At 42.7% G+C, this 15,671-nt stretch overlaps 1 protein-coding gene across 2 annotated transcripts in view; it reads right to left on the bottom strand.

Moving 5' to 3' along the window:
- The window catches only part of phaf1 (phagosome assembly factor 1), a 71,828-nt gene extending 64,523 nt beyond the window's left edge, over positions 1-7,305 (bottom strand). The window contains exon 1 of one of the 2 annotated variants that reach the window (XM_043707225.2): positions 6,608-7,305. In XM_043707225.2, the coding sequence (XP_043563160.1) occupies positions 6,608-6,671 (64 nt within the window). In that variant the 5' untranslated portion in view covers positions 6,672-7,305. Of the gene's footprint in view, positions 1-5,411; positions 6,499-6,607 lie in introns of those variants that run through there. The other variant, XM_087996016.1, reaches the window with a different exon arrangement.
- Between the last annotated feature and the right edge of the window lie 8,366 nt (positions 7,306-15,671).

Raw genomic sequence — 15,671 nt, 5'->3', positions numbered from 1 at the left:
GATGCTGGGGTTCAGAGCTGAAAACGTGTTGCTGGAAAAGCGCAGGTCAGGCAGCATCCAAGGAGCAGGCGAATCGACGTTTTGGGCATGAGCCCGAAGAAGGGCTCATGCCCGAAACGTCGATTCTCCTGCTCTTTGGATGCTGCCTGACCTGCTGCACTTTTCCAGCAACACATTTTCAGCTATTTAGCCACACTAGCTCAAGGCGTAATCGCTAGTTCACAATCATGGAGGCCCTGCTTTTCATTTTCTACTTACCTCCCTAAATTCCCTTTGCACCACCTCAATTCTCTTCCTGCCTGTCATTAGTACCAATATGGACCATGATCTTTGGCTGCTCGCCTTCCATTTTCAGATTGTTGTGCCAACTCAGACATCCTTGACCCTGGCACCAGGGAAGGAACACATCATCCTGAGCCTCACTTGTGGCCACAAACACGTGCGCCATGACTAAAGTCCTCAATTACTACCTCAGCTACACTTCTACCCAGCTATACCCGCCCCCCCCACCACAAAGAATATTATACAAAATGGCATACTTATTCAAGAGGAGAATCACCTATCTGGATGAACCTCTACTGTAACCACATCCATGAAATTCCCATCTATCAACTTTTCTGCCTCCTGGATGCCCGAGTCCGGCTACCACTCCAACTGATCCATGCAATCTGAGAGGAGTTGCAGGTGGACAGTTCCTGTATTGTCATCAGGGGCATTCGACTTCTCCCTAATCTTTCACATCTCTCAGGAGGGGGATATTACTACCCCTCCAGTGACTACTGGATTAAAAGTTGAAAGGTGGAGATATCACCCAGACCAGGTGGACTATATCCCAGAGCTCAGAGATTGTGGAGGCATTGATGGTGATCTTTCAGGAATCACTGGAGTCAGTAGGGCCCCAGGGGACTGGAGAATGGCTAATGTAACATTCACATTTAAGGAAGGAGGAAAAAAAAAGACAGAATTTGGGAAATTATAGATTAGTTAGCCTGACCTCAATTGTTAGTAAGATTTTGAAGTCCATAAAGAATAATAGATTGTGGAGTGCATGGTAAAATGGGGCCTCAAGAAGATGTTATGTCTGATACATCTGTTAGAATTATTTTGAGGTAACAAGCAAGTTAAACAAACCAGAGACAGTGGATACAATCTATTTGGATTTCCAGAAGGCTTTTGACAAGATGCTGTAAGGATGCTGCTATAGAAGATAACTATGGTATTCGGGGCAAGGTATTAGCATGGATGGAGGATTTGACTGACAGAAGGCAGGAATTGGGGATAAAGAATTGTGGTTCCGGATGGCAGCTGATGACGAGTGGGAGTTCCACAGGGGTCAGTGCTGGGAATACAATTTAGGTTTATATTAACAATCTAGATGAAGGAACTGAGGATACTGTTACCAAGCTTGCAGATGGCATAATGATAGGTGGAGGGACAGGTAGCGTTGAGGAAGCGGGGATCTACAGAAGGACTTGGACAGAAGAGGAGAGTGGGCAAAGCAGTAGATAGCATACAATTTAGCAAATCATAACATTATGCAGAATACAGGTGTGGACTATTTTCTAAAGGCTTCAGGAATCTGAAGTACAGAGGACTTGGGAGGCCTGGTTCAGGCTTCTCATAAGTTTGAGATGCAGGTGCAATTGGCAGTTAGGAAGGCAAATGCAATATTCACACTCATTTCAAGGAAGTTGAATAAGGCTCTGGTCAGACAGCATTTGGAATAGTATGAATAATTTTGGGCCCTATATCTGAGGTTTTGGAGGGGGTCCAGGAGAGATTTACAAAAATTATCCTGGAGACAAAGGGGAACAGGTGAGGACTCTGGATCTGTACTTGGAGTTTAATGGAGAGGACTGGATAGAGTGCATTTGGAGAAGATGTTGCCTCTCGGAAAGACTAGGACCCTACGGCACACCGTAGAGCAAAGGGAGAACCTTTTAGACTGAGATGGGAGGAATTTCTTCAGCCAGAGGATAATGAATCTATGGAACTATGCAGGCTCTGAATGAGAAATCACAGTGTATTTAAGACAAGAATAGATAGGTTCTCGACTAAAGGGATCAAGGGTTACAGGGAGAAAGCAGGAGAATGGGGTTGAAAACAGATCAGCCACGATCAAATGGTAGACCAGTCCAACATGTGTGCGCACTCACACACACACCCATCTTATCTTGGTGAAATCACTTAATGAAATCACAATGTCTACTTTATTATCTTACAAACTCAAACACATGATGGTCCACACTAGCATGGGAAGCCAACCATCAATCTATTAGTTTGAACACTAATGCAGGTCTCTGAAGAAAAGATAGGACATTCTCATTTAAGGTCAGTTAACTTAGCATGAGGAATGAATCAAGGTCTTTCAGACAGACAGACAGTAATTATAAAAATGAAACAATACAGCTTCATATGGTAGTTTTACTCAAATTTGAAACCACACAATATAGAAGATTTTGAATTTATGCATGGTTATAATGCATCAATTTACTACGCACTTACCCTGTTAAACATTGGTGAACAAACAACTGAGTCATTCTGTTTTGGGTTTTAATTGAAAAGAAGCCTTAATAAAAAAAAATTAGAAAAAGCAAATATACTTGAAAACAGAGCTTCATTCCCATCAACAGGCTAGCATCACTGATACTTTCCTTAGGTTCACAACTGGCACATGAGCAGATTTATGATGTACAGAAAAATAGCCCACAGCATGGATAAAAGCAGAGGCACTGCTACTCAGGCAAATGACTCAGATACAGTGCTAATTTTCACACTGTTCAAACTCCAAAGATCTACTAGGTCTGACTGAAAAGGATCAAAAGAGTAAAGCAGGAAAAGCTAGGATTGTTCCTCCAAGGGAACTGGGAGGCAAAGAGGAAACCAGATTGTTAACATGTTTGTAGTAGCTGGCTAAAGATGGTCAAATTCCCATCTGTTAAAATACCCATTTTAAAAACATCCAGTCATTTGAATCAGTCAAAACACAATAACAACCATCCTTTCCATTAAAGAGTAATTTGTAATGAATTATTTTAGCACCTAGGTCATAACTATTTTGGACTGAATCAATTGTGCTCACTTATCTCTAATGTCTGTGAAGCTGCCGCTGCCTTGCGTTTTCTGTCCAAAATTAGTGTTTGGCGATTGTTTGTTGAATAACAAAAGCATCACGATTTGTTTCCTACAGGTAGTGTAATGACGTTAACCCAAATATAGCTCGGTCTGTCAAAATGGGGATCAAAAACTGTGCCATTGACATTAATCTCACCACCGGCTAGGTATTTACTGCACAACAGATAACCAGCCATGGTCACACTCTTCCATAATGTTTGAAGCATAAAATTTGAAGCTTAAAAAAATTAACATAACATTTCAGAGGATCAACCCAAGTGGTTGGGTTTTGTCTTACACTTTGTTCTTTCAGTTTAATAATACATAGTACCCACGATCAAGATGAGTTTACCATTGTGAAGCTGGAAATCCTTGCTGCAACACCCAGTAGTAAAGAACTTCAGGTCAGGGCAGTGTAGATACTTGATGAATAAGATAACATTATTATAATCTACCATACTATGTGGCTGAACAATATAACCTTTTGCTGGCAGTACTCAATCATGCTCAGAAATAACTGAGCTGTCATCTATACTGGAGTGGTGCAGGTGACAAGGAGTGAAACAGTTCTGTGCTGACTGTCATGGTGCCTGGTATCAGGAGTACACTACAAGGCTAAAGGGCACAAGTTTGAAGTAATTTTATAAAGCTAATGGGATGAGAGAAAAAAAACACTTTTTCAGCTTTAGAATACACTGCCTGGAAGCGTATGGACAAGTTCAACAGAGGCATTCATGAGGGTATTGTTTCTATTTATGTAACCATCCAACATACAAGAGTTGGATGAAGAAGCAAGTGAATGGCACTAAGTAATGCTGCTCATTTGGAGAGTGAGCACAGACACAATAGGCAAATGGACTCTAACACTTTCAATACGATGCAGGGTCACCATCAAGCACTATATGTTGCATATATTTTATTTGGACCACTTATAAGCAGCAAATCATGTTCATATGAATTTGCCTATTAGAAATGTGGGATCTGTATTAGGAAGCCAAGAGTAGACAGAGTCTATTAACTTCAACAGCTAAAAGGTTCTCACCCAGGCAGCACCTAATTTTGAGAAAACAAATTAAAAATGCACAGTTAAAAAACAAATTAAGTTGGCACATTACATTGCATTTATTTGTATGCTTACATTATTAAATGAGCCTATCAAAAATCTGATTATAGACTGTAATGATTTCCCAGAAGGGTAACAAAGCTGGAGCACTACATAGAGAGAGAGACAAGTGCCTAAACATTTGGCAAGACATAACATTTCACAAGTCAATTGGTTAATTAAGGTCAACCTTCTTTACTAATATGATTGGTAAAAGAGCACACACTAGGGTTTGCATTACAACTGATGGAAGATTTCATCACAGCCACTGCATCATTTCAAAAACACCTCAACCAAATTTATTTTAGTAGTTTCTTCCATGTACTTCTGAACAACTAACTATTTTCTGTCAAGAGGAGTACAATACTGCACAGGATCAATATTAAAAGGATGATAAAGTGAAGAGTCAAGGATCTGTGAACTCGTAGATACTATAGCTCAAGAAAATAGATATGAACTGGTTGGAACACAGTCACAGCTGGAAATAAAAAGGCAAAGATCAGAAGTTATATTATAAATCAACTTTAAAAAAAGTCAGAAAACTAAATAAAATAGGGAGGCAAACATGTTACCAATGCAAGCCACTATTGTACAGGGCCAACCAGTTAATTCATTAGCTGCATGGAGCAGCAAATACATGTGGAAATTTCATTTCAATATCATAATATTTCAGAGGGTGGACACTTCAATGCATAGGAAAAAAGTGTTTTCATCCTCCCCACTTCAAGCACAGAGCAGATACCAGCTGTAAAAATGAATCCCATTAACAATGACTTGCTTTTATGTTGTACCTTCAAGGCAATTAACAAAATTTAACAGTTATACAAGGAAACATTAGGATATGGACAAAAAGCTGGGTTAAGGTGGTAAATTTTAAGCAGCATTTTAAAAAAGGGAAATGTGGTGAAGTTTAAGAGAAAATTTCAGACCTTTGGACCTCGTAAGTCAACAATGTTGAAACGAGTTAAAACAAAACAGAAAAAAAGGAAGCAAAAGACACCAGGTTGATGAAGGCAAAGATTTCAGAGGGCTTTTAACTCAAGGAGATTGCAGATCCAGAGGATAAAAGAAGGATTTTAGGGAATTTTAAAAGAGGTGGTTTAGTGAGGAATAATAAGGTAACGGACTTTGAGAGTCAGGAATACAAAATAACAGCTGTAAGAACAGCAAAGTGGTTGGCCGCCTTTGCACTGACCTGTAATGAGGTAGTCCTAGAACTGACCAAATCGCACATTTCGCTAACCAGGCATAGTTATGGTCCAACATGGATCCTGGGAGACCATGACAATACTTGCTCCAGCAGCCAGCCATTCTTGAAACCACTGAGCTCAGTTGTAATGTTCCCCAGAGACCACTCAGGCAGCGATTGCTTTGCTCACCAATTCAAATCACGATATAATCATCTGAACAAGCATTCCAATTTCCCAAGAGACACTCCATTTAATTTCCAAAGAACAAATGTATTTTGGGTAGAAATTGGCCAGCAGCTAATAGCACAGAGGCCAACAGAAGGCACCACTAAATACACGATTACATGCGCTCCTGATTAAACAAAGTGAATTACACTAAATTCCAGCATCAGGGATGCCAAGTAAGACAGCAAAACAGCAATAAATTTAAACTATCCTATCACAATTACAATAATTAAATGTACTTCACAGCTATTGATTAGCAGTTGGCAAATTAACAGAAAATAGATATTTCTCTTTACATGGCAGGACTTGTAGCCAGTCCAACAAGTTACACATAACTGTCTCAGACAGCAAGATGCAACTGGTCTCAAAGAGGATTCTGCACCTGTCCATTTTCTAGGATGAAGTGCTAAAAAATGTGTTGCTGGAAAAGCGCAACAGGCTACGCAGCATCCAAGGAGCAGGAGAATCGATGTTTCAGGGATAAGCCCTTCTTCAGGAATTTTCTAGGATGGTCTGCTAAATGCACAGAATAGACTCATCTGGTTGATGAAGTGCTGTCCAAGAAAATGCAGTAAAGTCTTATCCTAAATTCTGATATAACAATAGATTTACATCTGAAATCTAGAAGAAAGAGAGGCCAAATGCTGTGCTATAATAGACAATGAAGTTAATTTTTAAAAATACACTAGCGCCCATATAATCGACGTCAACTGGAAACTCTTCATACGGAACAATCTCCCCAGATTCTTCAAAGGAATTGCAGCAGCCACCCAACCCCCGGGGGGTGTACTATTACTCCCTCCGTCACATAAGCAATCGCTCTGCATGTACCTCTGCAGAACAATACGACCCCTCCTCTCCATATGACTCAGAGATGATGTCCCCTCACCTTCCACTTCTCCCCTTCTAGCGAGATGTACCTCACATGAACAAAGCTGTTGTCCAGTGCACAGTGTGCACACCAGATTGTATTTACCTAAAGCGAATTCCCATCGTTCGTTCCCCAGAGACCGCTCGGGCACCACTTCCAGATCGAGCATTGGCCCGGCTGCAAGCGAGGGGGCGGGTGAATCCAGGCCCGGCTGTCCCGTTGCTGGAGGAGGAGCCGGCTTTCGCTGTGCCCCGGGGATAGGGACCCGGGATCCACTCTGTCCCGGGTACAGGAGCCCGGGAGCTGCTGGGTCCCCGGTATAAATGGTCGGATGCCGATCCGTCCCGGGGAGAAGGACCCGGGTGCCACTGTGCCCCCGGCGGGAATGATATCGCAAGGTGAGGGGCAGCGGAGGGCGGTCTTATCCACGTCTAGGGGCCGTTGGCTTCTTCTCAAACCTCGAACAATAACAGCCACCTCTTCACCATCACCATCAGCTGATTAGACGGAACCCCACTTCCGGCAGGATCACTTCCGAGTCACATCCCCACCTCCGTACACACGTTTGATGCAGTCGGGGCTGTTGTCGTTGCCTGATGAGCGGTTACTTCATTCTTGATGTTATGAGTGGTTATTCCTGACGATCAGAGGATACGCCAGGAGCCCTGCACGCAGGCGAACACGGCCCTCCTCGACTGGGCCGGCGCCCAATCGGCGGAGGCCGCGCAACACCCCGTCACGTGACCAACGGAAGCCTGATTGGACGCTCGAAAGAGCCGGGTCACATGGGCTGAGCCGCCACGTGATGGCGTGGAGGAGTAACGGGCTGCGTTGCCGTGGTTACCATTCACACAGGCTGCCCAGGGCCTTGTTCAGTCACAGCAATGAGCCAGTTTGCAAGAGGATCTTTAGGTGATCTCGAACAGGATTCTCTGGACGGGGACCATGTGCAGCTGAAAACATTTCCATTGAGGTGATGCACTTTAATGCAGAACGTGAACAGCCGTCCAACAAAAGCACATAACTCTCCCAGTTCAAAAGTATTACCTTCAATTGGAGTCACTTTGGGTGAAATCCAACACCACTTTACAATGAGTATTTCTTGGCATTATTCAGTCACAGGCATTGGCTGTCCCACACTCAGTGATATGTTTTGGGAGTCCATGTAACAATTATAGCCTCACAACCAAGCTGGATCCTGTTCTTACCTGACCAACAGCAGAAGCCACTCTATACAATCACGAACATAGAAAGCTGAATTCCTGGGTTGAGGTTGAGAGGCTTTGACATCAAGGCCAAACTTGACTTGTGTGCTGTCAAATAACCTTAGCAAAACAAGAGTCAATACCATCAGTTTAGCTGAAATTGAGGATTAGTTAGAGAAAGAATTAACTAATGGGAGAGGCCCACAGGCACCTTAACAGAATCACAATGTGTGATAAAGTATACAAGATGAAATATTGGGTGCTTATGATAAAGCAATGGCAATAATCATGGGTGACTTTACATATAAACTGGAAAAATCAGATTGTAGTAGTGTGGCAGAGGAGTTCATAGAATGCTTTCTAAGATAGTTTTTTAGAGGAGCACATTTTTGAACTGACCAGAGAGCAGTCATAGAACTGTAGAATCATAGAATTTTACAGCACAGAAGGAGGCCATTTGACTCATCCTGTCTGTACCAACACCTCAAAGAGATACTCAGCTGGCCCATTCTCCAGCCCTATCTCCACTCTCTAAATTCATTATTTCAAATATATACTCAATTCTCTTTGAAACCTTTTACGGAGTCCACTTCCACCATTCTCCCAGGCAGTGCATTCTAAATCCGAACAACTCTGAGTAAAGAAATTCTTCCACATGTTATTCCTTGCTCTCTTGCTGATAATTTTAAAATTGCGACCCCCCCAGTTACTAACATAGCAACTAGTGGAAACAGAATGTCTTTCTTTACATGATCAAAATTATTCCTAATTTTGAATACCTCAATAAGGTCACCTCTTAATTTTCTGTGCACCAAAGAGAATAGGCCCAATTTCCCTAAACTTCCCTTGTATCCAAAATCCCTTATTCCTGGTATCATTCTAATTCATCTTCTTTGAACTCTCTCCAAGGCTTTATCATCCTTCCTTAAATAAGGTGTCCAAACTGAGGACAATACTCCAAATGTGATCTGACCAAAGATTTGTAGAGATGTAGACACAGTCACTTCCTTGTTTTTATAAACTCAAGGGCCCTATAAGTCTTCTTAACAACTGTTTCAACTTGCAAGGCCACCCACAGCAGGTGGGACTAGTTTAGTTTAGGATTATGGTTGGCCTGGATATGATGGACCAAAGGGTCTGTTTATGCATTTGTGAACTATGAGATGCCTCTGTTCCTGTACTTCCCTCAAAGTTGTATAAATAAGCCTGTATTGTCTCTCTGTGTTTCTTCTACCAAAATGCATTACCTCACACGTCTCTGCATTGAAGCTTATTTGGCCAACTTGTCAATGCCCCTCTGAAATCATTCAGCATTATCATCATCATTCTCCCGAGCATCTACAAAATTAGAGATTTTGTCCTCGACGCTGATCTCCAGATCGTTTATATTACACAGAAAAAGCAAGCATCTCAGTACTAATTCTTGGGTAATACCATCTTCTCCAATCTGGGAAATGCCCACTTATACCTACAATTGTTTGCTATCTTTCAGCCAACATTTAATCCATGCTGCCAAGGATCCATCAATCCCAAGTATTTCAAACTTGTTAACAATCTGCCATGTGGCACCATAACAAATGATTTCTGAATCCACATGTTACATCCACAGCCTGTGTAACCTCATTAAAGAATTCAATTAAATTTGTAAGACATGACCAACTCTTGACAAAGCCACATTGACTGTCAAGTAATTGAGTTATTTTCCTGTGTGTATATTTGCATTATTCCTTATGATGGCCTCCATCAGTTTTCCCATTGACATCAAGCTGACAGGTGTACAGTTTCGTGGGTTATTCTTTGCACCTTTCTTAAACAACAATATCACATTTGCAATTGTCCAGTCCACTGGGAGTAATTCTGTGTTCAGAGAGGCCTGGAATGATATTGTGCAATGTGACAAGATTAATTAATGACATCCCTAGTACTAGCAACTACAATATGATTGAATTTTGCATCAGTTTTGAAAGGGAGAAGGTTGGCTATAAGTATAGTGTTTTAAACCTAAATAAGGTAATGAAAGCTGAGCTAGCTGAAGTGAACTGGCATACTCACCAAGGGGATAGATCAATAGAGACATTGCAGCTGACATTTAAGGGCATATTAGCACACTCAGAATAAGTATATTCCTATTATAAAGAAAAATTTTAAAGGAGGACCCATCACCTGTGGTTGACCGAAGCAGTTATAGAAACAATTATACTTAATGAAAACGCATATTACTACACACAGATAAATGGCAGGTCAGATGATTCATTGGAATATAAGGAAAGGGAAAGAATATAATGTTAATCGTGGAAAAAAAAATAAAGTATGAGAGAAAGGTAGCCAGAAATGTAAAAAATGGATAGCAAGAATTTAACAGATTTAAACATGAAAAGAGTAAATAAAGTCACCGTTGATCCTCTAGATGGTGAGAATGGGTAGTTGATAGTAAAGAAACAGTGGATGAAGTGAATTTTGCTTTTGCCTTCATTGAATAGAATGCAAAAATCAATTCAGTATAAACTATAAATCAGGAGGTGAAAGAGGAACCTAGTGAAATTACAAACATTAAGATGATGATACTAAGAATTTTTGTTCATTCACCTGTGAGATGTGGGTGTCGTTGACTGGTCAGCATTTATTCTCTGTCCCTAGTCGCCCTTGACAAGTTGGTGGTGAGATGCCTTTTTAAACCTGTGCAGTCTACATTGTAGCAGACTCCTGGCTAGTTTAAAACAGCTGGTTTAAAACAGCTAGGGATGCTGGGTACATTGGCTAAGTAAAACTCTGAGATCACAAAACCCACACACCAGATTCAGTGCAAGCACAGCAACCAGGTGCTAATGACATTAGCAGAATGAAAAAAACAACAGTTATACTGAACAGACATACCCCCAATAATCTAACCATCAAACAAAGGAGGACCCAGACAGACAGGTGATCATTGAGAGAGAGAAAGAGAGAGAGAGGATGAAAGCAGCTTCGCAGACCCAGAGACAACCAGAAAGTGACTGCATAAATCTCTAAGAGACTAGAGAAGTATTGTAACCTTATGGGGCCAAATAGGATTAGAGATAGTATGTTTAGTAATAAAGGTTATTTTAACCTTGCTCGTAATAAAGTTGGGACTGTTTTATGAGACAACTGTGACTGGAATGTTATGAATGAATTTGCCCAGGTGTCCCACATTTCCTGCTTGTACTCGTACTGGTTTGACTGCTTCAGTATTGTGGGATATCTGGGCAAATTCATTTATAACATTCTGGTCAGAGTTTTATAAATTATCTTAAGGAAACACTAGATAACAACATAACAACAATAGGAATTCCAGGATTTTGACCTAGTGATAATCAAGGAACAGCGATATATTTCCAAGTCAGCTTGGTGTGTTACTTGGAGAGGAACATTGCAGATTGTGGTGTTCTCATGAACCTGTTGTCCTTGTCCTTTTAGATGGAAGTGATCGTGGGTTTGGAAAATGCTGTCTCAGGAGCTTTTGTGAATTACTGCAGTGCTTCTTGTAGATAGTATGCACTGCTACGATTGAGTGTCGGTGGTGGGGGGGAATGGATGCTTGTGGATGTGGTGGCAAATAAGTGGGCTGCTTTCTCCTGAATGGTGTCAAGTGTCTTGTGTATTGGAGCTACACTCATCCAAGCAAGTGGGGAGTATTGCATCACACACCTGACTTGTGACTTGTAGATTGTGGACAAGCTTTGGGGAGTCAGGGGTTGAATTACTTACTTCAGCAATCTTCACCTCTGACCAGCTTTTGTAGCCACTGTGTTTATGTGGCAAGTCCAGTTGAGTTTCTGGTAAATGATAACCCCTCGGATGTTATTGTGGGGGTTTCAGTGATGGGTAGCACCATTGAATGTCATGGGGCAGTGGTTAGATCATCTCTTATTGGAGATGGTCTTGTCTGGCATTTGTGTGGTGCAAATATTACTTGCTCCCACGAGGAGGTTGAACAGTTCATCCACTACACTAACACCTTCCACCCCGATCTCAAATTCACCTGGACAGTCTCGGACTCCTCCCTCCCCTTCCTAGACCTTTCTGTTTCTATCTCAGGCGACCGAATCAACACGGACATCTACTACAAACCAACCGACTCCCACAGCTACCTGGACTACACCTCCTCCCATCCTGCCCCCTGTAAAAACGCCATCCCATTCTCCCAATTCCTTCGTCTCCGCCGCATCTGCTCCCAGGAGGACCAGTTCAAAATACGTACAACACAGATGGCCTCCTTCTTCAAGGACCGCAATTTCCCCCCCGACGTGGTCTACGGTGCCCTCCACCGCATCTCCTCCACTTCCCGCTCCTCCGCCCTTGAGCCCCGCCCCTCCAACCGCCACCAGGACAGAACCCCACTGGTCCTCACCTACCACCCCACCAATCTCCATGTACAGCGCATCATCCGCCGTCACTTCCGCCACCTCCAAACAGACCCCAGCACCAAGGATATATTTCCCTCCCCTCCCCTATCAGCTTTCCGTAGAGACCACTCCCTCCGCGACTCCCTTGTCAGATCCACACCCCCCACCGACCCAACCTCCACTCCCGGCACCTTCCCTTGCAACCGCAGGAGGTGCAACACTTGCGCCCACACCTCCCCCCTCACTTCTCTCCAAGGCCCCAAAGGAAACTTCCATATCCGCCACAGATTCACCTGCACCTCCACCCACATCATCTACTGCATCCGCTGCAGCCGGTGTGGCCTCCTCTATATTGGGGAGACAGGCCGCCTACTTGCGGAGCGATTCAGAGAGCACCTCTGGGCCACCCGGACGAACCAACCCAACCAACCTGTAGCACAGCATTTCAACTCCCCCTCCCACTCCACCGAGGATATGCAGGTCATTGGACTCATCCACCGCCAAACCACAACAACCCGACGGTCGGAGGAGGAGCGTCTTATCTTCCGACTGGGAACCCTCCAACCGCAGGGGATGAACTTGGACTTCACCAGTTTCTTCATCCCCCCTCCCCCCACATTGTCTCAGCCTGATCCCTCCAGCCCGGCACCGCCTTCCTGACCTGCAGTCTTCTTCTTGACCTCTCCGCCTCCATCCTACTCCGACCTATCACCCTCACCTTGACCTCTTTCCACCTATAACATTTCCAACGCCCCTCCTCCAGTCCCTCCTCCCTACCTTTTATCTTCTCCTGCTGAACACTCTCTGCTCATTCCTGAAGAAGGGCCTGTGCCCGAAACGTCGAATCTCCTGTTCCCTGGATGCTGCCTGACCTGCTGTGCTGTTCCAGCAATAAAGTTTCAACTTTGATCTCCAGCATCTGCAGACCTCACTTTCTCCTCAAATATTACTTGCCACTTGTAAACCCATTCCTGGATATTATCTAGATCTTGGTGCATTTGAACATGGACTACTTCAGTATCTGAGGAGTCACAAATGGTGCTGAATATTGTGTACTCATCGCCAAAGATCCCAACTTCTGACCTTATAATGGAGGAAGATCATTGATGAAACAGCTGAAGATGATTTGGCTTAGGACACTCTCCTGCGGAACTCCTGCACAGATGTCCTGGAGTTGAGGTGACTGACCTCCAACAAGCACAACCATCTTCCTATGTACTCGGTATGACTCCAACTAGCAAAGAGTTTGCCCCCTGTTACCCGATGATTCTGATTTTGCTGAAAGCTCCTTGATGTCAAGGGCTATCGTTGTCACCTCACTTCTGGAATTCAGTTCTTTTGTCCATGTTTGAACCAAAGTTAGGAATTGGCACAACTCAAAATGGAATCACTGAGCAGATTATTGCTGAGCAGGTGCCGCTTGCTAACACTGTTGATGACACCTACCATCACCTTCCTAACGTTTGAAAATTGGCTGATGGGCAGTAATTGGCCAGGTTGGACATTGTTTTGTGTGCAGGCCATACCTGGACAATTTTCCACATTATTGGTTAGATGCCAGTATTGTAACTCTGCTAGAAAAGATTGCCGAGGGAATTGGCAAGTTCTGGAGCATAAGTCTTCAGTACTATTGCCAGATTGTTGTCAGGGCCCATAGCCTTTGCAGTATCCATGTGGAGTGAATCAAATTGGCTGAAGATAATATTTGTGATGCTGGGACCACTGGAGGAGGCTGAGATGAATCATCCACTCGGCACTTCTGCTGAAGATGGCTGCGACTTCACAAATATTTTGCTCCAGATGGACTTCATCCTAGTGTCTTAAAATAGGCCATTATCAAAGTAATAATTCCTTTGGTATTAGTTTTCCAAAAAGCGGATGAAACAAGGGGTGGCAGAACGAAAAGGGTGCGGGAGATGGGGTGGCAGAATGGATGTGGCATGAGAGGTGGGAAGAATAGACAGGGTGCATGGCAGAATGGATGGGGCATGGGGTGGAAACAGATCTGGCCATCTGTTCTGTAGATGTAAGGAGGTTTAGAGGACGTTTACGAGATTGTTATCTGGAACGAGCAATTTTTTTTTTAAAGTTTAGTTGAGGTTGGACAAGCTGGACTTGATTCCACTGAAGCTCCAAAAAATGAAGGGTGACTTAAGTTATGACAGTTCTGCTCCTTTAGCAAGGTTATGTTGTCCTTTTTTTTTTAAGAGGAGTTATAAACTCATAGGCTCTGAGTTATGTGTTTATCTACTTGAAAAGGTTTTTAAGTTAAAAAAAAACACTTGTACAATGAAAGGGGAATGGCCAGATCTCCCAGCTCAGCTTTCCTCTGGTTTTGGTTTGATTTTTAGCAGTCTGGCTGTTCAGAGCTGTTGGTCAGTTTAAGCTGGGGAATCCAAAGAAACAGCTACAGTGGAAGGAGGTTCTATGCTAAATCTCTCTGCCATCTCTCTCTCTCTCCCCTTGTATCTCATTTTACCTTTTTGCCAAGGGGCTGTTTATGAGGACTATTGCAGATATTTGGAACAGCATCAGTGAGTTGGGATAGTCTGTTGGGTTTTTGAATATGTTAAGTTATTCTGTATTCTATTCTATTTTGTTTGTATTTTATTTGGCACTCTAAATAAATTCTGATTTATTTTAAACAGGAGTTTTGATCAGCTGCATCACTCCCTGGAATATCCACCATATATCTGCTTAAAACAACTACAAAAGTTAGGGTCTGGGCTTCCTTCTTGAAACTTTTTGAGTGGGTCTGGCCTGGTCCATAACAGATTGGGGGCTCTTTGCGGGATTTGTTCTATAGTTCCAACTTGGGATTAGGTTGCTGGATTCGAAGGCGGCAAGTTATAGATGTTAGTGTGTTTTGTTGCACGTGTTGAATTCAGTTGGTTTAAACAATGCACAGTGTAGTAATGGCTCTTTCAGTCACTAAGAGGTTTCTGGGGTTGGAAGAGATGACTTTGGGGGTTTTACAAAAGGTGAACAGGACAAAACTACTGGAATTGGCAACCAGGCTGGAACTGAAAGTGCTGGTATCTCTGAAAAAAGATGTAGATATTACCAAAATAGCTCAACATTTAAATCTGCTGGAAAGGCCAATAGAAACTTTGGAAATGGCTTTTAACATTACTCAAGAGGATCTGTGGTTTGAAGATGCTCCCCAAATTTGCTAAGAAAGTTTAGGGAGACAGAGGGAGGATATACTTTCAAAATTAGCAACCAGGTTAGAATTGGATTTAACCAGGGACAAAATGAAAGTTGAAATTGTAGTGGAGTTGGTCAAGTGCTTGGGTATATTAGAGAAACAGAGAAGTGCAGTGGAGTTAGAAAACGTTAATTGCAAGTGAGGCGACAAGAGTTACAAGATAAAGAAAGGGAAAGAAGAGCCATATGTTAAAAGATAAAGAAAGGGAAAGAAATTTTTTAGCTGAACAAAAAGAAAAGGAGAGGAATGTGAGACTAGAAGAAAGGGAAAGAGAGAGAAGAGAAAGAAAGAGAGAGAGAAAAAAGAAAGAGAGAAAGAAAAAAGGAAGAAAGAGAGGATTAGAACTTAAGAAATTGTGACTTAGACAGGAATTCAAAAATTCTCTTCCTGAA

The sequence above is a fragment of the Chiloscyllium plagiosum genome, unplaced genomic scaffold, assembly GCF_037043375.1.
Source record: "Chiloscyllium plagiosum isolate Xiang-an unplaced genomic scaffold, Cpla_swu_hap1 HiC_scaffold_17, whole genome shotgun sequence".
Classification (NCBI taxonomy): domain Eukaryota; kingdom Metazoa; phylum Chordata; class Chondrichthyes; order Orectolobiformes; family Hemiscylliidae; genus Chiloscyllium; species Chiloscyllium plagiosum.
The sequence above is the reverse complement of the archived record's forward strand: the minus strand, read 5'-3'. Positions and strand labels throughout refer to the sequence as shown.